The 24,519-nt window shown below is 44.6% G+C and overlaps 1 protein-coding gene across 1 annotated transcript in view; it reads left to right on the forward strand.

Moving 5' to 3' along the window:
• The window catches only part of SERGEF (secretion regulating guanine nucleotide exchange factor), a 217,663-nt gene that overhangs the window by 7,240 nt on the left and 185,904 nt on the right, over positions 1 to 24,519 (forward strand). The window contains exons 4-8 of the mRNA XM_021685832.1: positions 441 to 535; positions 4,373 to 4,433; positions 8,414 to 8,527; positions 11,348 to 11,410; positions 15,298 to 15,456. Of these exons, the coding sequence (XP_021541507.1) occupies positions 441 to 535; positions 4,373 to 4,433; positions 8,414 to 8,527; positions 11,348 to 11,410; positions 15,298 to 15,456 (492 nt within the window). The remainder of the gene's footprint in view (positions 1 to 440; positions 536 to 4,372; positions 4,434 to 8,413; positions 8,528 to 11,347; positions 11,411 to 15,297; positions 15,457 to 24,519) is intronic.

The raw sequence follows: 24,519 nt of genomic DNA on the forward strand, positions 1-24,519 counted from the left end.
CAAGCCACACATGTTGTGTTCCTTCTCCCAAACTCATCAGTTGGTTAGGTTCTCCCTTTTCCCCGGGGAGGCAGTGAGCATGGGGAGGAGCAGGGAGAGAGGCCTGGAGTGTTAAAATAATGAAAGTTGTGATGCATGGAAATGAGAAAGGTGGGGAGTAAGTATCCTCCCATCCCAGCACCAGGCAGCGGGCTAATGTTCTACACAGATAAGCTGCCATTAATTAGGTAGTGTGATGGAGAATCTGTGAACCTAGCCCAGTGCCTTGTGTTTTTATTCCTAGAGGAACAATAAAAGCAGGGACTGTGGTTTGAATGTGCTGAATCACAGCCCCCACTTCCTCCTCTCATTCCCTTTGCTCTTCCCATCCTTCAGCATTTACCCACTGGTTACAGATCTCTTACTTCTTAGATTATGATTTAAGTATTTGAATTTTGCAGAAAGTGGTCAAGTTCTGTCATGTGGATCCAACTCCTTTGGCCAGCTGGGGGTTCCTCATGGCCCTCGACGATGTGTGGTTCCCCAGGCCATTGAGGTAAGGATAGCACCCAATATGTAGCTGACCCACGTCCTATTAAAGCATTTCCCTGCCCCAGACTCAGAGACTGGCTGGGTCCCTGAAAACCCAGGGGCTAGTCAGAATTTAAGTTGGAAAACCTAGGTTCTCCCGGGAAAAAGTAGGTCGGGGGTGGGTGATGGAGGTTGTGAGTGAAAAACCTGTTAGTCCTCATACACGTTATAAATTTTTGTGAAATAAAACAATGAAAGTAATATATGTCACAAAGACATTAATTACATTTTACTATTCTAAAATTAGTAATAATGGGAACTAGGTTAGAAACAGGTCCAGATAGAAGGGACTTAGCTAAAGACACTAAGCTCAGCAAATGGTAGGCCAGTAGTGCCCCATAAAAATGTGATGTGAATCGCATACATAATTTAGAATTTTTAGTAGCATCATTTAAGAGTAAAGAGAAAAATATGAAATTAATTTTTAAAATAACAGGTTTATTGAGATGTAGTTCACATGCCATAGAATTTACCCTTTAAAAATGTATAATTCAGTGGTTTTTAGTATATCACAGAGACGTGCGGCCATCAGCATTATCTAATTTGAGAACATTCTCATCACCAGGAAAGAAACTGTGCACCCGATGGCAATTACTTCCCCTTCTGCTCTCCCCCAACCCCTGGCCACCACTCATCTGTCTCTGTGGATCTGCCTGTTCTGGGCATTTCACATAAATGGAATCATAGAATATGTGGCTTTTTGGGTCTGGCTTCTCTCATGTCACATGATGTTTTTAAGTTTCACTCATATTGTGGCGTGTAGGTGAAATTAATTTTAGTAACTTTCAAATTAACCCATTGTATTCAAACTAGTATTATTTCATTTTATGTGTCACTAATGTTAACATTTCCTAATGAGATGCTTTATGTTCTCTATTTCATACACGTTGAACTCTGGTGTACATTTTGTATTCGGAGTGTGTCTCAGTTTAGCCTGGTTATGTCTGGTCACATATTGGTTGCTTGGTAGCTGCATGTAGCTAGTGGCTTCTTCCTGGACAGCCCGGGTGCTAGACAGGACTCCTGGGCCTAGTTCAGAGCTCTTTCCACTGCATCATACTTACAATGTACACATTTTTGTGAAGTTTGTATGTAAGTGGTCACAATAGGACTGTGGAATTTTATTTTATTTTATTTTTTTAATGATTTATTTATTTGAGAGAGACACACACACACAGAGACAGAGAACGTGTGTGGTGGGGGAGGGGAACAGGGAGAGGGAGAGAAGCAGGCTCTGTGCTCAGCATGGGACTCGATCCCATGACCCTGAGATCATGACCTGAGCTGAAACCAAGAGTCAGTTGCTCAACTGACTGAGCCACCCAGGTGCCCTGGGACTATGGAATTTTAAAAGAAATATGCTGGGATCTAAAATGAGTTTCACCACCTCAGCTGCTCACATCTAGCTAATTTTCTTGAACTCTGACTCAGAGTAGGAGATCTGTTTTCATTGGAGAGAGCTTGGTCATGTTGCTGAATTATAGTTGCTGGTCTTTGGGATATTATTTGAGGTCATGATTTCCACAGTGTTTTAGAGTGTTCAGGCTGCTGTCACAAGAATTCTATATACTGGGTGGCTTCAACAACAAACATTTATTTTTCACATTTCTGGAGGCTGGAAAGTCCAAGATCAGGGCATCGGCAGAATTGGTGTCTGGTGAGGACCAGCCGGCTTCCTTGTTCATAGACATTTGTTTTGCTGGACAAAGGCGCTCTCTGGGGCCTCTTTTATAAGGGCATTAATCCCATTCATGAGGGCTCCATTCTCATGACCTAATCACCTCCAGAAGACCGCATTTCCAAATACTGTCACATTGGGTAATAGGTTTCAATATATGAATTTCAGGGGAAAACAAACATTCAGTCTGTAGCACATGGTATGCAGAGAAATCTAGACTCTACGGTCCCTATCGTAGGAAGTGTTACAGTTGCTAATTACAAATAGATGGCTTTTTAAGAACCTACATAAGTTCTGATTAATTTAGCTTAGGTCACATGATTAAAGAAGACAGAAGGGAACAATGGTTAAAATATGTTGGATGACAGAATCAGGAGGTGACAACATTTGTCAGGCTGCATCCTCTTGAACAACGGGAGGAATGTGCCAAAGTGAAATATAAGAAATTCATTTCTTTAATAGCAACTGTTGTGTATAGGCACTGTGTTTGGGGCCGTGGGGACAAAGGTGAGTACAACCCAATCTGAGCATTTGAGGGTCTTAGAGTTTAGTGGTACATGTTAGATCTAGAACATCTAAACGCATTACCATGTTAAAACTATGGTGGCTGCAGGTATAGACTCAAAGGAGGGGATACTTAACTCCTTCTAGGGAGAGGGAGGTGGAGTGAGAGCAGGCTTATGCTGAGTCTTGAAAGTTGAGTAGAAGTTTACGTGGCTTGAGATAAGATGCACAGAGTAGCTATAAAAGAAGAGCGTTCCACACAGAAGGAACTATAAGCAAAGGCGTAGAAGCATAAAATATCAGGGTTTGAGATACTGCAAGCAGTTTAGTATGATTGGAATATAAGGAAGTGGTAGAAGTGCCCATGGGGAGGGGACCATCAGGGAGGTAGTATATGGCCAGTGGTCAGAACAATGTGTTGGGGGGGGCCAGAAGGGGTAGTGTGGAGGGTGGAGTGAAGAGCGCATGCTCTCTCTCTCTCTCTGCCCCCCCCCCCCCCAAGAAAATATTTAGCAACTTTAAACAACAAGCATTTACTATCTCAGTTTCTGAGGGTCAGGGATCTGGGAACAACTTAGCTGATCTCATGAGGTTACGGTCAAGATGTTAGCTAGGGCTGCAGGCCGTCTGCTGACGGCTCTGGGCTGGGCTGGCAGACCCGCTGCCATGCTCTCTCACCTGGCAGTTGGCTTCAGTTCCTTGCCACATGGGCCTTTCTGTGGGATTGTGCAGGCATGGCATCTGGCTTCCCCCAAGAGAGATTCGAGAGTGAGGCCAAGCAGGAAGCCTCAGTGCCTTTTATCACCTTGTCTCTAGGCTGCTCATCACTTTTTTTTTCCTGGTCACTAGAAACAAGTCACCAAGTCCAGCGCACATTCAGCCAGAGGGGAATTAGGCTCCACAACTTCAAGGGATGGGTTTCAAAGAATTTGAGGACTTGGTTTTAAAGCCACCATAAGACATCTCAGAGAGGACACACGACAACTGTCTTCACATATTTGGAAAGCATTGTGAGAGGCTAGAGGCAGCTAAGGAGGTAAACGGAAGGTGGAAACACGGAGTAGGCACCTGGGGATAGTGAGCCCACGTCACTGGAAGCAGCTGCTTGGGAGGGGTGGGGTGATGATTTCCTGGGGTGTTGTGGAGGGGTTCTGGCATTGGATGGGGCTTGGACTAGATCAGAGGCCATCCAGCTAGAACCCTGGGTAAATGAAGTGTTGCTGGAACACAGCCATGCCCATTCATTCATGTATTGCCTGGGGCTGCTTTTATGTTACGATGGCAGAGCAGAGACTATGACACAAACCATGTGGCCTGCAGAGTCTAAAATAGTTACTCTCTGGTCTTTATAGAAGACATTTGCCAACCCCTAGACTGGATGACCTTGAAGGTCCCTTGCAGCCCTGAAACGCATTGTGATACATTTATTTATAAAAGATTTTTTTTTTCTTTTTCAGGATGCATATAGAGGTATTTAGGGATGGAAATGTTGGAGGTTGGGGACTCTAAAGCAGTCCGACATGTAATGAGGGCCATGCTGCATTGTATCAGGGCATAAAGTACGTAACATCTTGCAGATGGGTGATTCTAAGATCTCAGTCTTTTCCTTTCTTTCCACAGCTCCTGAGAGAGAAGGTCGTTTGCATTGCTGCTGGACTGAGGCATGCTTTAGCTGCTACAGGTGATCATCTTGCTTTTATTTTCAAAATAGGCTCATAATAAAGAGAAGCAGAGCTTTAGAGGAGATAAACTCGAAGGAGTAATTCAAAGTGTCCTGCTGTGCTGCATTTCTGATTAGAAGGAGGAGACATAAGGCCAAAGTCGTGTGGGAAACCTTTAGCAGGTGGGGAGGAAGGAAATGAAGTTTTCTAGCTCCTTATTATGTTCTAGGCATGGTGCTAGATTCTCTTGATTTAATCCATACCTTATTTAATCCTCACAACCTTGCCTGTGATGCGAGTTACATGTGAAGAAACTGAGGTGCAGAGACTCGAGTGCTTGTCTAAGTTTGCAGGGGATATTTAGGGGATAAGGTGGTCAAAGGTAGAGCTGGGAACAGAGTCTGGAATGACCTCCTTTCCAGGCCCGCATTCTTTACTGTGAACTACACTGCTTTCCTAGTGAGTTTTAACGTTTATTACTGTCAAAGCTTCCAATGAGCTTGTCTCCTGTACTATGAGAGAGTAGTGGTGGACCTCAGGCTGACAGTGTGCGTGAGGGTGACGGTGGCAGGCGGAGAGAGGTGATAGCCTGCAGAAGAGTGGTGAGCCTTTCTCCTCTCCCTGGGTCGTTTTTCTGCTCCCACTCTCGCGAGGTGAAGGGCAGACCTAACTGGCTTTGGCAGCTCAGGCTCAAGCGTTGATGAGTCCAGTCGTGGCCCGGGGAGGCCGGAGGGGGCGAGGAAGGGTCTGGTGCAGCTCGGTACTGATGGTCGCCTGGGGCTTAATGTTGCGCATGTAGGAAACAAGTTTTGAGATAATTGCAGATTCACATGCAGTTGCAAGAAATAAAATAGATCTCATGTACTCTCTTCCCAGTTTCTCCCAACGGTGACATTTTGTGAAACTGTAGCTCAGCAGCCCAGCCGGTCTTGATACGGTCAGGATACGAACAGCTCCATCACCATAACCATCCCGCCTGTGGCCTTTTCCTAGCACTCACTTTTAATACACCCTTGTATGTACCTTTTATACATTCACTTCCTACCTGCCCCCACCCCTTCTTAGATCCTGGCAGCTGCTCTTCTGTTCCCCAACAGTAATGTCATTTCAAGGATGTTATATAATGGTATCATACAGTATATAGCCTTTTGGGGTTGACTGTTTTTGCTCAGCAGGATTCCCTGGAGAGTCATCCAAGGTGTGTGGATCAATAATTTTTTCCTTTTTATTGCTGAGTAGTAGTAGTCCCTGGTATAGATATACCACTGAATTAGTCATCTCAGGCTGCCATAACGAAATATCACAGACTGGGTGGCTTAAACAGTTTTCTCAGTTACAGAGGCTAGAAGTCCCAGATCAAGATGCCAGGAGGGTTGCTCTCTGGTGAGGCCTCTCTTCCTGACTTGTGATGGCTGCCTTCTTGCTGTGTCCTTATAGGGCCTTTGCTCTGTGCACTCATGGAGAGAGGGAGGCATCTGGTATCTCTTCTTCTTCTTCTTTTTTTAAAGATTTTATTTATTTATTTGAGAGAGAGAGAATGAGAGACAGAGAGCATGAGAGGGAGGAGGGTCAGAGCAGGGAGCCCGATGCGGGACTCGATCCCGGGACTCCAGGATCATGACCTGAGCCCAAGGCAGTCGCTTAACCAACTGAGCCACCCAGGCACCCTCTCTTCTTCTTTTTATAAGGACACCAGTTCTGTCAGGTGAAGGCCTCACTCTTATGACCCATTTAACCTTTATTAGCTCCTTACAGGCCTCTCTCCAAATACAGTCACACCTGAGTTTAGGGCCTCAACATACGAATTTTGTGGGGCACAGTTCAGCCCACAACAATGCAGTTTGTTTAACCAGTCGCCCACTGAGGGACATCTGGTTGTTTCCAGGTTTTGGCTATTAAGAATAAAGCTATAAACATTTGTGGACAAGTTTTTATGCAGACATAAATTTTCATTTCTCTGGGATAAATGCCCAGGAGTGTGATTGCTGAGTTGTATGCTAGTGATTACATTTTTATAAGCTGCTTCTCCTTTTAGAAATTAGGACTGGAGAATTGCTTATTATTGGTTTAATTCCCCCTTTCCTACCAACTTCTGTAATTGCTAGTCTTACGTGTACATTTCTGTCCAGTTACAAAGCAGCAGTTTCCATTATGTGTTTGATGGACTTTTTAAAAAAATTTTTATTATGTTATGTTAATCACCATACATTACATCATTAGTTTTTGATGTAGTGTTCCATGATTCATTGTTTGCGTATAACACCCAGTACTCCATGAAATACATGCCCTCTTTGATACCCATCACCGGGCTAACCCATCCCCCCATCCCCCTCCCCTCTAGAACCCTCTGTTTCTGAGTCCATAGTCTTTCATGGTTTGTCTCCCCCTCCAATTTCCCCTCCTTCATTTTTCCCTTCCTACTATCTTCTTTTTTTTTTTTTTTTAACATATAATGTATTATTTATTTCAGGGGTACAGGTCTGTGATTCATCAGTCTTACACAGTTCACAGCGCTCACCAGAGCACATACCCTCCCCAATGTCCATCACCCAGCCACCCCATGCCTCCCACTCCCCTCCACTCCAGCAACCCTCAGTTGCGTTTGATGGACTTAATTATAAGTCCTCCTCTCCCATTTAATCTGTAAATATTTCTGCAGGCATGTCTAAAAGATAAGGACTCTTTCTGAAACCATTACCAAAATACCATCATCATACCTACAAAAAACTAACAATAAATCTGCAATTTGATCAAGTATCCAGTGTTTAAATTTTCTTGACTGTCTCAAAAATATTTTTTTAACAGTTTGTTTGACTCAGGATCCCAATGATGTCTAGGCTGCAAGTGGTGGATATGAATGTCATGTCTCTCCTTTTAAAAATATTTATTCCTTGTAATTTTTTATTTGTGATAAAATGCGCATGACAGAATTTACCATTCCATTTTTATGTGTACAGTACATTCACGTTATTGTACAGCCATTACCACCATCCATCTCCGGAACTCTTTAGAGAAATGTCTCTTCAAGTCCTTTGCTCATTTTTGAATCAGGTTTTTTTGGAGTTGTTGAGTTTTAGGAGTTCTCTATATATTTTGAATATTAATCCCTTATCGATATCACAAGATTCTTTTAATCTATAAATTGTTTTTCCTCCCTCTTTCTCCCCCTTGCAGTTTATTTGTGGAAGAGATGGTAAGTTTTGTTTTATTTCAGCACTGTGTTTTGCGAGTCGTCATCACTTCTGTTTCACAAAGTGGGCTGGTCTGTTTACAGCCTAAAGGAACGTGGGTTACAGGAGGCTTCCGGAGGAGTGACTGTAGATTAAGTATATGAAATGTTACCTGTGCATTTACATGAGGTTCAGAACATGGACACATGAACTAGATTCAGTGGATAGGGAAGTAAAAGGCCATTCCCCTGAAGGAGTGGCTATTAAGCTGTCTTGCAGTCATAAATATGTATTTATTTGGTAATTAGAAATCACTGCATTTATTTTGGTGTAGTAGAAAAGATACTGCATTAGGCGTTACGAGAGCTGAGTCCTAGTATTTTCTCGGCTCCTAGCTCCCTGTATGACCTTGGGCATATCACACTGTCTCTTCAAGCCCTTAGTTTGCTCGTCTACTAAATGTGAGGAATGGACTTGATAATCTTCCATGTTCTTTCCTGCCGGGTCAGGAGTTTGAGTTGTCCTTCCAGGTTAGTCATGAACAAGGTGTTGTTTCAGTGCTTTGACTCTGGAAGAGTGTCCTGGAACTTTTTGGAAGGAGTTTTAGTATGTGGGAATTTTCTTTGATGTTCTTAAATTGCCCTGAAGATTGGACTTGTGATTGGCTTGGTGGTAACCAAGTCATAGGGTCCCTGGAAGCACTGAGCTTCTCCATAGCAAGCGTGTTAACTGAGAATGCATTGAGAAACTCCCGTAGCATGGGGCTCCAGGAGCAATCTCGTCTTAATCCCGTAAAACATTTTCTCGTTTTCTTCTTCTCCATTGGGAAGCAAGTGGCATCGTGTTCCAGTGGGGGACTGGTTTGGCATCATCTGGACGGCGGTTGTGCCCCGGGCAGACTCTCCCACCGTTTTTGACAGCAAAGGAACCAAGCAGAGTGACAGGTAAGGCCCGTATTTCTGAGTCCTATATTTATTCTTTGTCAAGAAATAGTAACACAGGCATGCAGAAAATGGGTGAATGGAGTTTACTCTTTACACTGCTTGACTATTTTCTTAGTTCCTCTGTCTTCATTCTCTGTGTTGGTTAGGTGTGTTAGTCTTGTTAGAATTTTTGTGGGCCCAGTAAAAGTACCCCTCCTCACTGCCAGAGGGGGAGCCCGTTGAGAGATAAGATGCAAGTCAGATAAGTGGAGATCAGAATGGTAGCTCTGGAGCTGTTAAAAGTTAGGCTCGGAGACATGACTTAGGTGTTTGGAAATAATGTGTAGCAACAGTGAGCCTCGAGATTCTGAGTCCCCATTGGATTTACTCACTAGGCACTGTTGCAGCTGCGTAGCGTCAGGCCTGCTAAGCTCACCGCACGGCTGGGAGCACACAGGGAGGCAGGCTCTCTGCAGGCAGGCACATCCTAAAGGGAGAACCTGGAAGGACTGTGCTTGCGAGCCCAGTTCCTTCTCCCAAAAGCAGAGCAGGACTGAGTGAGGGGCCAAGAGTGTTCTGTAGGGAAGTCTCTCTCTCTCTCTTTTTTTTTGACTCTGTATTTTATTTTATTTATTTTTATTAACATATAGTGTATTATTTGTTTCAGGGGTACAGGTCTGTGATTCATCAGTCTTACCCAATTCACAGCACTCACCATAGCACATACCCTCCCCAGTGTCCATCACCCAGCCACCCCATCCCTCCCACCCTCCTCCACTCCAGCAACCCTCAGTTTGTTTCCTGAGATTAAGAGTCTCTTATGGTTTATCTCTGTAGGGAAGTCTCTTTACATGGGCACATGGGGAGTGGGTAGTGACCATTCTGCCCATGGGTCTGGGCTGTCTTTGTTGGTCATTTAGCCTGTAGGGCTTTCTCTTCTGCTTTTCACTCTGGGGCTCAGTCTCTTTCAGCTCCTCTCTCTGCCCACCTCTCCCTCTGCTCTACACTCTCACTGTGGGCCCCCTTCTCTCTCTCTCTCTCTCTCTCTCTCTCTCTCTCTGTCTAGCACCATAGAGCACCATGTCTGCATCTCCTCTTTTTCCTTTCTTCTTCTCTTGCTCTCTTGCTGTATGCCCCAGTCTCCAAGGGTTGGCTGTAGGAAAAGCCCACATAGGAAACCTCTGCTCTCCTCTAGGTGAGAACAAAGGAGGAATTTTTGTGGGTGGGATTGGAAGTGGGGAAAGAAGGGAAGGGAAAGCCACAGTGGGGTACAGTGATGCACAAGGTGTTGGGGTTGTTCTGATTTTCCTAAGTCCTGGAGGCGCTCCCATTCAGCTGGGGGCAAGGGTGGTCACCCTGAAGCCAGGGGTAGAGTTGGGGAGAGGACTCTTGGAGAAGGAGAGGGGGCATTGGATGCTGGACAGGCAGTCCACTGCACATGACCTTGAACATATTCATAAAATAAACTCATACTTCCCAAACATTTTTTTCCTGCCTCATCTAGGTATTCACTGCTCCCTGGGCATTTCCTGCTTTCTTATTCATCTGTGTCTATAGGCATGCTGTTACCCCTGCCTGAAATGTCTTCCTTCCTGTTCCTTCTGGTAATCCTTATTTTATCCTGATAATTTTTCAAGGCTTAGCTCAGATACAGCTTTCTCAGTGAAGAGTCTTCCCTATTCGGACTCCATTGCATTTTCTCCATGTGCGTGGACAGCACAATGTACTGCATTATTATGAATTGCTCATGTTTTCCTACATGCCAAAGATTGAGCTTCTTAAGGGCAGAAACTGTATCTACTTTCTGTTTCAGCACAGGACCTGTAATTGGAAGAAATCAGATATGCTTTGATTTGATTTAAATGACCTGTTTGGGTTCTGTTTGGGGCACAGCTTAGATTTTGAGTTGATTGGTGGAGTTTTCTGATAGGACATTAGAATAGATCGTGAGCTTCCTGCCCTCAAAGTCGTTCCCTTTTTGTTTCCCCTTCGTTACCTCCTTGCCATTGGTTCTGCAGCTGCAACCCTGGACGTCCCCTCCTTGCCTTGCTGCGAGGCCCCATGCTTCCTCTCTGGTGAATGTGCTGGAAACATCTGCTTTGTCCTTTTCTCATTTTGCAGGATCCTCAAAGGTGTGAGGGGCATTTTATTAACACTAGTTAATAAACAGAAGTGTCAGGAAAGAGTTACAGAATAAGACTGCCTTTCTCTGCATGCTAGACCCAGTGACCACAGTTTCTAGCAGAGTCAGTTGAGATTATAACCTGTCAGTGAAGGCAGTGTAATTAGGGAGGAAAAGTGCTAGATTTGGAGATGGAAGGCCGGTTCACAACAATTCTTAATTCTGCCTGTATGTTCTTTGGAGTCCTGAGTTTGCCTGCACACTATGAGACGGCAGCTGAATGTGTGAGATGTTGTCGCTTCTAGGCCCACGCGTGGACAGAGCTATGAGAGAGCTGTGTGCACACACATATTTCCACATATGTACACCCATGTCTGTTTGTCTGTCTCTACTCGAAACCATGAGTTTACAGTGATTTCTCCAATTACAATCCACTATCACATGGTCGATTCTAGGCTTCTACCTTTCCTCTCCACTCCGCTAGTGAGAAATCGGGCTCCTTTATCTTCGGTATATTTACTTATTTGTTCAATGCCTTGGTGTGTAAACAGTGTCCCCACCACATCATCCATCTTTCTGGCCAGCGCCACCGACTCAGACCTGCCTGTTTTGGCTGCAGGTTTCTTTCGGGCCCCGGTGGTGCTACCCGAGCCCCTTCTCTGCCCAATTTGTTCTGTTATAAATGTGCTTTCAAAAGATTTTTTTTTTTTTTTTTGTAGGCCTGGAGAATTCTAAAGCAACCTATGTTCTTGCTGGCTCAGATCACTCAGCTTCATTGACAGGTAAGGACCAGCTCTCCGAGTCTAACGCACCATTTGGAGTTCTGCACGTTTCTTTTGGGACACAGAGGGAAGAGCGGAGACTTGGAGTCAGAATTTTGCCGCCACCCCTGGTCTGATCTTAGGAAGTCACTTTACCTTCCGAGACCATTGCCTTCTCTATTGCGTACTCTGTGGGTAGTTTTGAGAAGTAAAGATGACAATACATGTAAGGCGTCCGCATGAAGGAAACACAGGCTCACTTCCTCTCCTCTCAGCTGTACAGTAGGGACAAGAATGTCCCTCAGGGTAGTTTTGATTGCAAAATTCCAGAGCCAGCAGTTAGTTTGTGTAGCACATTGTTACCTGACCATCTGGGGTCTAATACAGCTGTCTATTCCCTCTAGCTGCTTGCTCTCCGACTCACCTGTTCTATCCACCTCTGTCTTCCAGGGCATTTATCTACCTCTCTGCTCTGTCTGTTTTCATCGACTCTTTATGTTTCTATTTATCTCCATTTTTATTTACCTTTCTTCTGTGTATATTCCTATCTAATCTCTGTCTGTATATCTTTCTAAATGGAGTCATGCACATATTTCTCTAATCTATTTTGTATTTTTATGCATTTCTGCAATCTATTTCATCTCTTTGATCCCTCCATCTCTCTGTCTAATCTGTTTTTCTCTCTCACACTATATCTCTCTTTTTGGTTATGCATCCTTCCATCCATTGGAGATACCGCACCAATACAGTACTACTTTCCAATGACAAAGCAGCATCTTCTTGGAAGTGAAGGTTATCTCTTTGAAAGGTTCTCTTTCAAAGCCAAGACTGCCCTGATCCCTACCAGTAGACTGAGACAAGAGCTCTGAGAGATTTATTTTGGTAAGACTGGAGCTGAAGGCAGGAACTTTTTTGAGCAAAGGGGAATGACTTTCATACATAGTGTTTTTAGTGTTTTATGTGGAAATTAAGGTGTATGTGTACATAGGTCTACACAGTATGGGTAATTAATGGTGACATGCATTCTTCAATGTCAAATGTGTAATGCAGTCCAACCAAGAAGTTGCTACTGTTTCCAGAATACAAAAGCCACAATGTGAGAGTTTAAGTACATTACAAATTCTAAACTACGGATAATTTGTTATTTAACAAATTCAAATAACCAACTAACAAAAGAGATACCTACTTTTAGCCTATGTCTCATATTAGGTCGACTTACATATAGGTTAAAAGGGTTGAGTTGAAGTGAATGCCAAGTGTAAGGGAGGCCCCTGGGCATTTGGCCCTATCTCTCCTTTTGTAGAGGAAGGGCTGGAGGCCCCAGGGTGAGAAGTGACTAGTTCGTGCCCCACAGTCAGTGAGGGTTGAGGAAGGCATTCTTTTCTGAGAATAGAAGTATCGTAAGAGACGTTTCTACTCTAGCCTAATCAATTTGAAATGGCCAGCATTATGTAAACTTAGATTCTCTAATTGCTTGCTAACAGTTTCTTCAAAAATCTTACAGTTAGTGAAGTTATTTATTATTTCATATGTGGAACACTTTTATGGTGTATTTATTTATTTATTTATTTTTAAAGATTTTATTTATTTATTTGACAGAGAGAGAGATAGTGAGAGCAGGAACACAAGCAGGGGAAGTGGGAGAGGGAGAAGCAGGCTTCTTGCTGAGCAAGGGGCCCGATGCAGGGCTTGATCCCAGGACCCTGGGATCATGACCTGAGCCAAAGGCAGCCGCTTAACCGACTGAGCCACCCAAGCGCCCCTTTTATGGTGTTTTTAAAACACAGATGTTGAGTTTTGTTTTATTGAGATATAACTCATATATAAAATTTGCCCCTTTAAAGTGTGTAATTTAGTGATTTTTAAAGTATATTCACAAAGGAAATTGGTTTTTGATATTTTGAAAGTGACTTAAAAATTGTTGAAATTAATCTCCCTCCTTCCTGGTCTAGTTCAAGCTGTTACATGTTGGATTTTGTTCATTGCTCTTTAGACCTTCTCTTTGGAGTTGTGGTAGGTTATATAACTAGTTGGCATTGCAGCAGAATGTAATTTTGCCTGCTGATGCAACAGTGTAATGATCCGCATGTGGAAGACAGTTTGTCTTTGCAAAAAGCTGGCCTAGACTCTCTAAGATAAATGGAGGCTTATTACAGACCCGGGCTCACCGTCAGTAGCAGCTTGGTAGCCAGCCGGTCCATTAAATGGGTTGAGACTTTGCTGAGGGGCTTCTCTGCTCTCTTGTAAGAGATCTTCCTACTTTGTACACTCTGGCGAAGTCCATGGAGGTTGCCCTCTCTCAGGGCATGAAGTACACCAAATTCACATCGTCGAACTGCAGGATGTCAGTGCTACAAGGTCAACTGAGTGACGGAATGGCTCCCCTGACTTACGCTCCCCCATCTTCGACCTGATGAAACAGACCTGGAATGTGAAGTGATACGCCGGTGTGAGAGGGCGATGGAGTAGCACGGACTAGAACCCCGAATCTTGGTCTGATGTCCTTTAATGATACTGTTTGGCTTTATACCAGACTTCCCTATGGCAAGCAGTGCTGGAAAACTTTTCTGGGAGGTCACAAAACGCAGTTGGAAGCAGAGGACTTGGCTTTCTGTTAGCCATGTGATCTTGAGAGTCATTTAACATCTCCAAGCCTTGATTAATTTAGCTTCTAGAAGAATGCTGTCTAATAGAAATATGTGAGCCACCTGTCAAAAAGTAAAAAGCAGGTAAATTAATTTTAATAATATATTTTATTTAACCTGATATACCCACAATATTATTTCAACCAGTAATCAATATGAAGATTATTAAGGAACTATGTTGTTTTTGGGTTTTTTTGTGCTATGTCTTTGCAATCTGTTGTGCTTTTTTTTGTTTGACAACATATCTCAGTTTGGACTGGCCACATTTCAGGCGTTCGGGGCCATGTGTGTGTGCTGTGTGCTGTATGGTACAGTGTAGAAATGTGGGATGTCAGGGTTGGTTGGAAAAGCTCTTAGGGATCAGTCAGGGAGTCACAAACTGTAGGTTCACGGGCCAAACTGTGTAGCTCATGGCTCCATTTGGTCTGGCTTCCAGTTAAAAATGCTTTTGAACTTGAATGCCTTTTAGAAAAGCATGTGCCCTGTGGCTTGCCGCTGTGGCCCACCAGTCTCTCTTGTGGCCCATGTCATCAGTTACATGGTCTGCCCTTTGAGGCCATCCGCCCTGCCCTCCGATTTTCAGCTGGTGAAACTGAGGCTTAGGAAGTGATTTGTCCAAGGTCAGTAGCTGGTTAGCAGGTCCAGGAATAGAAGCCAGAGTCACTTGACTGTGAATTTGCTTTCTTTCTGTTAATTCACAGTGTCAGTCAGTGGCGTTCCTGCTCATACCTCGGGACTACAACGAGGTTCAAATGAACTATAGTGCTGTGCGTATGGGAGGTAGCAGCATTCTGTTTTCTGCTGGACGGGACATGTTGTGAGATAATCTTGGGTCTGAAAAGTTTACACTTAAATAATATATCTTTTAACCTGTTACTTTAAAGAGTTATGCATATTTTTCCTAACCAAAGGCAATGCAAGCATGTTTTTTAAAAAATGGAGAAAATGGAGAAACATGTTTTTTTTGTGGTAGATGTTCAATAAATATTTGTTGAATGAATTGATGAAAAAATAAACTTACACGTTCTTATTCCTTGACAAACTAAGAACATTTGGCCTTGTTTCCTGTTTATAGAATTAAAAACAAACTTATATGTTAATATGCTAGGCATGAATTTTGTATCCTGCTTTGCTCTACTCAGCGTCATAGCATAAGAATCATACAACTTCTCTTAACCACTTTTTTTTTCAGATTTGTGTTATTTCCCATCAGTTTGAACTAATGTTCCTTCACCTCTTTTGTTCCTCTTCTGTTTGTTTAAGATGCAGGAGAGCTGTATGTTTGGGGAAGCAACAAGCATGGACTACTGGCTTCCTTGGCTGCTTTTCTTCCTATGCCCCAGAAAATAGAAGCACATTGTTTTCAGAATGAAAAGGTCACTTCTGTCTGGAGTGGGTGGACACACCTGGTTGCTCAGACAGGTGAGAGAGCAGCAGAGAAATTGTGGTTGGTAAGAACAGGGGGGGTGGGGGGGGGGGGGTAGGAATGGGAGGACAGCTGTCTGAACAGCTGTGAATGCTCAGGACTAAGTAAGTGGGTTTTTACTATGAAAAACTCTATGGATTGGGACAGGGAGGATCTGGGATCGAGTTCTGCAGTCAGCCAGATATGGAGCGTTTCCTCTCTGGATCAGAGGTTTACACCCAAAGAGGCAAGGCTAGGTTAGAGGGACTCTTTCTGGCCCTATGAATCCGTGAGGTTTTGAGAAGGAACCCATTGTAGCAAGCATCACCCAGAAGTTTGTCCGGGTTGTTGGGGAGTCTTTGCCTTGTCCTAGCTGAAGAGATGACTCTACTTGCATTTTCTTTTTCTTTTTTTTTTTTTTTAAAGATTTTATTTATTTATTTGACAGAGAGAGACATAGCGAGAGAGGGAACACAAGCAGGGGGAGCGGGAGAGGGAGAAGCAGACTCCCCACCGAGCAGGGAGCCCGATGCGGGGCTCGATCCCGGGACTCCAGGATCATGACCTGAGCCGAAGGCAGTCGCTTAACCGACTGAGCCACCCAGGCGCCCTCTACTTGCATTTTCGCCTGAATCTAAATTAAAAGCTTCCGAAACTTAAAGATTAGTATTTCAAGATCGAGGCAGGAGCATTACTTTGAATCATGGCTGGAATGATATTTTGATTTACATTTCCATTAACCCTAACAAACCACATACATTGATTCAGACATCCCATATATCCTCTCAGATGTTACCTTATGGTGCCATGCCATCCAGCTTTTGGCATCTTTATCTTTTCTTGAGTCTGTATTTATTTCTTATCTTTCCCTTAGGGCACATCTCCTTTTGTGGTCTTCATATTGCTGATTTTGTTCTCTGGGCTTGTTTTTCTTATGGCCGCTCTTCTTCCCTGCCTTCCTAGAGTTTCTGCTGACTTACATAGAGTTTCCCAGACAGGCCATTTGTAATTCTTAAGATCTATGATCATGTCAGAGCCTCCTGAACTTCAGGGGTTCTCAGGAGTCTCCTTGCCTGCCCTTGACCTGCTTGTTAGCTGCACACAGATCTCCAGACTCCCAAATACCTACCTAGTGACTGTTAGTTACTTCAGTGGCTTCTGTTTTTTGTAGGTTTTCAGGTCCGCTTCAGTTATCCCTGGCAAGTCCCACCTACTACACATTGGAACACACAGACATACACTTGTGAGTCTTCATATCTATGAGGCTTTTCATTGGTCTTTTAAAAAATTTTATGACTAATTTGGAACAGAGGCCTGTATAACAAAGGTGTAAAATAAACTTTCCATATTGACCACTTCAGAGGATTCTCTAAAGGGGAAAATCATGACTTTCCTCGGAGAGGTTCAGACTGCTAGAAGATTGGGACTAGCTACAGAAACTCTTCTTAAGGAGACTCACTAAGCACAGTAATTGTGCATTTGTACAATTGTTAATATTTGCCTTTTACCTGGACAGTGAGCTTTGTGAGGGATAGCACCATGTTAGTCTTGTTCACTTCTGTATCTTCACATTCTAGTTAAAAGAGTAAATATCTTCAAATACATGAGTCAAGGTAGACAGTGGGGATTTCTGACCTCTTTCCTTGGTCTCACTGGTTCATGAACAGAAGGCTTCAGTTTGTCTCTTTGTATTCACGAGTCCAACCAAATCAATTATTGTTTATCGGGAACCTATTGAGCAATCTGGTGAGCGTTGGAGAAAAGACCTGGGCTATGCCCTCCCCAGAACGTGTAGACAGGCCTGAGTGTATGAATATAGACATGGAAGACTTTACCATCCATCCATATGTCTGTCCGTCCATCCATCATACAAATGGTGGGGATCTATTTATGTATCACACCTTGTATAGATATAAACCCTGCCCTCAGGGAGCCCGCTGGCCACCGGGGGAGACCGACCTGTTATCCAGTTTCGGTACATTGCTGTCGGAGACATGCAGCGACAGCTATGTTCAGCATGCAGAAGGGGCATAGAAAGGAGCAGGAGTGTGAGTAACTGGGTATTAACAGGTGGGTGTTTCATGGTTAGTCAGTCTTCACAGAACTACCATGCGGTCAAATACACTCACCACCGAATGGCAGTGAGTTTGGTTGAGTGTGTCACAAACCCTCTCACTAGTTAGGTGGCTGATGAACGACAGATGCGAAGACGCTGCTTCTCTGGTGCTCGCCGTGTAGCCTTGTAACCGACACCGATTTCCACCCTCGGGGTCGGGGGTTGGAACCCACCGCCCTGACCCTGTCTGAGTCACCTCAGCTGCTCTAGAGCTCGGCTTCCCGTCACCACCCCCACTTCACAGCGAGCTTTTTCGGTAATGCTTCAGCTGTTTAACTAATTTGTTAATTCAGATCTCTTGTTTATGTACTCTGTCACTTTCCCCTTTCTCCTCAGTCCAGAACGGTTGTAAGCTGGGGTGTCTGAGGGTCCTGGCTCTTGTACCGAATTTGGGTAAATGGGAGTCTCCTGCTCTTTGACTCACCGATTTGGTGCGCCTTCTAGCGGCCGGAGAAGCTCTTGCCCTGGCCCAGCGTCACAGGGGAGAAACACCCAGGGCTTCCAGTTCAGTCAGACTCAGCTGCTCATATTAATGGGAACAAGATTTGCTCACAGGGTCAGAGGCAGCTCATTAGTGGAACAAGGAGTTATTTGGCTCTGGTTGTTTTTACAAGCGCCAGTGGTGAACTGCTCCTGGGACTTACCTGCAGGCCACACCAGCAGCCTGCTCTCAGGCTCATTCTGGAAGGCATTCGTTGTGTGATATTGATTAAAAGAAGGATTTCTGCACACTGGCCATCTATCTGTCCGGTTAGATGGGATGGGAGGGGGTGGGTTAGGAGAAGAGAAAGAGGAGTGGACTCTGCTTTCCCCCATTCTGCACAGTCCTTCGACCAGTGCTTCTCAACCCCAGGCCATTTTGTGCCCCAGGGATTGTTTGCAGTGTCTGGAGACATATTTGGTTGTCACAGCTTGGGGGCGCTACTGACATCTAGTTGGTAGAGGCCAGGGATGCTGCTGAACCTCCTGCAATGCACAGGAGAGTCCTCCACAACAAAGAAATACCTAGTCCCAAATGTGAGTCTTGCCAACACTGAGACGTGACGCCCGAGACTGCCCTGCATCCCCAGTGGTAGGGGCTTAGCTAGGGCAGTTAACACAGTGTCAGGATAACTTTACAGCTGGTCTGTATGGGCATCTGGGATGCGGTCTCTGCCCTCCCACTTCAGGAGTCGGGTGCCTGCCTGCAGTGTTTGCGATGGAAAAATACTTTTCTCTGTTAGTCAGAGGCACTTGGAAAGAGTCCAAGAGAACCTGTTCTAATCTGGGAAAGTTGGCAAGGATACCTGTGTCTCAGGCTGGAGGAGCTGCATTCTAGAAACCTTTCCCAAGCTGCTTAATGTCCCTGATCATTGTTCTCAGGAACTTCGCGGGACTCCTGGGTGACTTTATCCAGACTCAGTGACCTGCAGCCATCTCATCCCAGAGTCCTGATTTCCTGGCCCGAGATGCTTCTAGTGAAATCTGGGTGGCAGATCTGGGTGCCTTCCTAGGTCAATGGCAGCCTTGGTCAAGTCACTTTACCTGTCTAGGCCTCAACTTGCTCCTCTCCCAAGTAGGATATCATAACCTGCCGGCATTCTACATAGGGCTGCCGTGAGGGTCAAATGAGTGGATCTGTGTGAAAGATCCCAACTAACTGTAAAATGCTGTCCACATCTAAGTGAGGGGTGCCTGTGGTTGAGATATGTGAGTGTATTAAGGAGTGAGCGAGACTTTTAGAAACTTGTATGTCGACAGGGTCTGTGCAGGACTTGAGACATACCAGCTTTCTCCCTGAGGGCTTATGAGCCGGCCATAGATGCTCAGTGTCCAGCTCTGAGAGGGAAAGTTTCCTAAAGTCTTTCACTTACACGTAGGCTGGCAAGTGGCTTTTTTCTTTTCATCAACAGTTAGGAAGATCTTTGTGGCCTTATAGATAGTTTTCCTGTGAAGATCTCTGATCACACTATTACTCCTTCGCAGTACACATCCCAGTTTGTAACTGTATACATCTGTGTGTGTTCTCGTTTAATGCCTAGACTGTCAGCCCTGTGACAGCATGTCTGTTTGCTTGTGGCTCTGTCCCCAGCACCTGGCACAGGCCTGGCACGTAGTAGAGGGTTAGTAACGAAATTGTTGAATGAATGAATAAATAGCAAGGTAAAGAGCAGCGGGGGCTTTGAAGTCAGACAGGCCTAGGTTTCTGCGTCTCAGCTCTGTTGGCATCCTGATTGTGTGGCTGTGGGCAGCCCGGGCTCTCTCCACCCTTGTTGCCACCACTGTGGATCAGGCCCCTGAAACCTCTTCCCTGGATCCTGCAGTGGATCTGGGAAAGTTGGCAAGGATACCTGTGTCTCAGGCTGGAGGAGCTGCATTCTAGAAACCTTTCCCAAGCTGCTTAATGTCCGTGATCATTGTTCTCAGGAACTTCGCGGGACTCCTGGGTGACTTGGGTCTTCCAGACCTCCTCGTCTTCCTCACTTCCTGCCCCCCTCCATCTGTTCTCCATACCTCACTTGGAAGGTCTTTATAAACCCATCATGTCACAGTCCAGTGGCTTCCCAATGTTCTTATGATGAAAACATACTCTTTCGTGGTCCCACGAGGCCCCATGTGGTCTGCCCTCTGCCTGCCGTGCCAGCCCCGTTTCATACGTGCCGGCTCTTGCCTGTCCAGCCGATCTCCACTCTGCGTCATGGATTTCCCACTGCCTTTGCACCTCATGTTCCCTCGATTTGGCACACTTATCCCTGCGCTCCTTCTTCATTTTGACTTAGTTACATCCTTTTTTTTTTTTTTTTTTTTCCAGACCTCAGCTTAGTCATTGCCTCCCCAGGGAGGCCTTCCCTTGACGTCCCTGACTAGTCACTTTTCCCTTTTATCCGTCTCCTAGCACTACAACTTCTCCTTTGTGGTCTTTTTTGTGGATTCTTTGACTAGCTCCTCCTCCCACTAGACAGGGAGCCTTATAAGGGCAGGAGCTACATTGCTTTCATTCAGCATTATATCCCCGGTGCTTGGCAAAGTACTTGGCACGTATGAGGTTGGTGCTCAATACATGTTGAACAAATGAATAAATGAGCTTATTTTATCATTAGGAAAATGGGGGAAATTTTGCTGATCTTGTTTGAGGATTAAATGAGATGATGTCTTAAAGCTTCCAGCATCCATGAGGACTGGGCTCATGTTTCGGTTCAGTACACATTAGCGTCCTCTGCTCTTGGAAACTCTGGAGCTCTCTGGAGGTCACATGCCCAATATCTTCTTCCAGCAGAAGTCTCCAGGGGGCTGATTTGGATGTCTCTGGACAGGTAACAGGTTGATTCAGAACTCTCCTGGCGAGTGCAGAAAGATCGATGCTTACAAATGCTAAGTGCTGGTAGCTGGTGATTTGTTAGCATCTCAAGGGGAATGATTTACACAAGATCCCGACCTTAGTATGGGGTTGGTCAGTGTCTAGAATCCGGTTGCTTTTGGCATGCCGGAAGCTTTCCTTGAGCCACACGGTATCCCGAAGTAGTCTTGTGGTCTCACAATGGCTGTGGACTGAGAAAGGGAACCCAAATACAGAGTTCTTGACATTCTTCACTTTCTTCGGTGTCATCTAAGACGGTCCCAGAGACTTGGAAGTTGTAGAGAATCAGAGATGGAAGAAGGCACTTCTTCACCTTTCAGATGAGAAAACTGAAAGAAAGAGGAGAGAGTGTGATTTTTGGCAGCATTTAAGCTGGAAGTCCAATTCTACTTTCCAGTAAAATATTCCCCTCCTATCATAGTCCTCTTGGTTCTTGGTTATATCCTTTTATAGTTGAGATATGTTTTATTCTTTTGTTTCTTTAAAGTGGGGAATTGCAGGGGTGCCTGGGTGGCTCAGTCAGTTAAGCGGCTGCCTTCGGCTTGGGTCATGATCCCAGAGTCCTGGGATCGAGCCCCGCATCGGGCTCCCTGCTCAGCGGGAAGCCTGCTCCTTCCTCGCCCACTCCCCCTGCTTGTGTTAAAATCTTTAAAAAAAAAAAATAAAGTGGGGAATTGCAGGACACATGTGGAAGGGACCAACTCTTAGCCACGCTCCTTTCTTGCTTCACGTGTCACCGACCAAGAGATATTTTACTGTATTTGATGTCGAAGCATTAGTGAAATCCAAGCCCAGCCATTGATTCACACTATTTTTTTTGAATTTATAAATATATCTAATGCTGTTTTGGGGCCAAGATCCTTTTTAGAATAGGGTGACAGTGTATATTACTCCATCTTCTTTGGGACCAAATATCGTGAAGCCTCAACTGAGCTCAGGGAGATTCTGACCTCATGGGCTCTATTTAAAGCAGATGCTTTGGAATTCATGATGTTTGTGCTTTAGAACTCTGAAAACCCAATGGTTGAAAGTCAAAGCGAGCCCAAAGGACTATTGTGAAATGACTAATTTGCTTATTATTAAAGTCACTCGTTTTTGTCCGAGAATCCTTAGAATGTCAGGAATGGATGAGAACGTCGAGCTCATCGGGCCTGACTCCATCAGTTTAGAGCTGGGGAAACTGAGGGTTGACGGGGCGTGAGTGGAGGAGGTAGAGCAACTCAGGTCTCCAGGCTCTCCGTGCAGCGCTCTCTCCACCTTGTCTCATCCTCTCCAGAGATGATGAGGAGATGTGTTGGACTTCACTAATCCAACCCAGGGACCCGAGCCAGGAAGAGTAGTTTCTTCTGTACATGAAGTTCTGCTTCAAAAAAACACTGATTCTGACCTCAAGTGTGTGGCCATAGATTTCCTTAATGGATTTGTGTGTGCAATAGAAAGTAGGAGATGGTGCCCAGGAGTAAAGGTCAGGATGCCATTACAGGATTCATTCCAGGATTCTGTTTGTGATAATACACTAGCAATCATAGCTCTTCCGGACCACTTTGATCGCTACAAAGTGCTTTCGTATCCATTTCCTCATGAGAAGCTGGCAAGATGGGTGTTGTCCCTGTGTCACAGGCAAGTCCCTAATTGGTTAGCTGCATCACCCTGGTTTACCAGACTGGCAGAACTAAAACTCGAACCTGGTCTTTTGTCCCCAAGCCTGCTACACTAATTCCAAGTATGTATCTCAGAATGCTCTAGCTCATTAACTGAACTTCTTTTGCTCTTTAGAGGAACATCTTTCTCCAATTTCTGCCACTGATTCTTCCAAGCAGTGAGGAAGGAAATTCTTAGTTATCCTTGATCCTTCAGCAGGTATTTGTGGAATGCTTACCTATATGTTTATAGCACTGTGCTACAGAATACAGGGGAATATAAAATCCAGAATCACTTGGATGAACAAGTGAAATATTTAGTAGAAGAGTAAAAAAGAACCGTGGCAAAGAGTCAGAAGACTGGCCCAGACACTGAAGGCTCTAGGGTTTTAGGGGAATGATAGGTACATGTGGGTGAGCGTGGTCAGGGAAGGGTGTGAAATCCTTTGGGAAGGTCACATTTTATTTTATTTATTTTTTAAAGTTTTTTTTAATATTGTCAGAGAGAGAGTACGAGGATAAGCAGGGGGAGTGGCAGACAGAGGGAGAAGCAGGCTTCCTGCTGAGCAAGGAGCCCGACTCTGGACTCAATCCCAGGACCCTGGGATCTTGACCTGAGCCAAAGGCAGACGCTTAACTGACTGAGCCACCCAGGCGTCCCGGGAAGGTCACGTTTTAATGGGTGGAGAGTTTGGGACTTGGTTCTGTTGTTTTCTTTTTGTCCTCTGGCAAGACACAAAATTCCCTGGTCCCTTTCTTACCCCCCTGGGCAATAGGAGGGGTGGACATAGTGATCTCTAGGGACCGTTCCAGCTCTGAAATTCTATCCTATATTAAAATAAAACTGACCTAAGGAAATAATTACAGAAGTATTAGAAGATTAAGTACAATGCCATTCATCGCAGCCTAATTTATAAAGACAACAAATGCGTGGATACAAGAGGGGTTGTAGGGGTCTTTATTAAAATAAATTATGATACAACCATATGTTAGAATATATAGTTGTTAAATAGGCTGTTTTAGAAGGATATTTAATGACAGGAATATGCTCATGATATGGTAAGTGAAAAGAGTGGGTTATAATAAAGTACTACACTGTAACTTCCAACTTTTCTTTTAAAAGGATACTTGACTAGGAAAGACCAGAAGGAAATGTACCAGAATTTTATCTCTGATTGGTGGAATTATGTGAGGCTTTTATTTTCTATTATATTTTTATGCTGAATAATTTGTAGTCTGATTATATCCCCCATAAATGTTAAGGTTAATGAATAAAATTTCTTGCCCCTCCGTGCAGGGAACTAGCCCCTTCACCTCCCCTTCCGGGGTATGTGTCCTTGCACGTTGCTTCCACGGGCTTCACTTGGGAGGTCTCATGGAAGAGAGGCAAGAGACTGTAGAAGGAGGCAGGAACGCGGAGATCTATTTTTGGCTTAGTCATGAGTCAGCTTTGTGACCTCAGACAAGTCCCTTCTGAACATCCCTGAGCCTTGGTTTCCTCATCGGAAGATGGGAGTTGGAGGTCACAAGAGGTTCTTTGAGCTCCAAGATCTACTTGCTCCTAAAGATGGAATTTCTCCACTGTTGTGGCACTGGCTCAGGGCCTCGTTGGTTCCTGGTGTCCTTGCTTTCTTTCCTGCTCCTCTGCAGTGGATGCAAGCCGACTGTTCCTGTTCAGAGTTCAGGGTGGGATCGAATGGAGTTTGTTGATAGGGCTTAGAGCTGAGAGGGTGTAGTGACAGCATTACACCACTAGAGGGAAGCATTGTTCCATTGCTTCCCCTTTCCCACTGTCCCTATCTGCTCTGCAGGTGAAGAATAGCTTTGATTTGCTCTGATTGGGTTTCAAATTCTAGAATTTTAGAATTAAAAGGACTTTGAGGATTATCTAGTAGAACTCCCATTATGCTGCAGATGTGAGATAATAGAGGCCAGAAAAGGCAAGTGATCTATTTAAAGCCACACAGTATACTTTCTCAGGGTCTGC

Source organism: Neomonachus schauinslandi, chromosome 11 (assembly GCF_002201575.2).
Source record: "Neomonachus schauinslandi chromosome 11, ASM220157v2, whole genome shotgun sequence".
NCBI classification, from domain to species: Eukaryota; Metazoa; Chordata; class Mammalia; order Carnivora; family Phocidae; genus Neomonachus; species Neomonachus schauinslandi.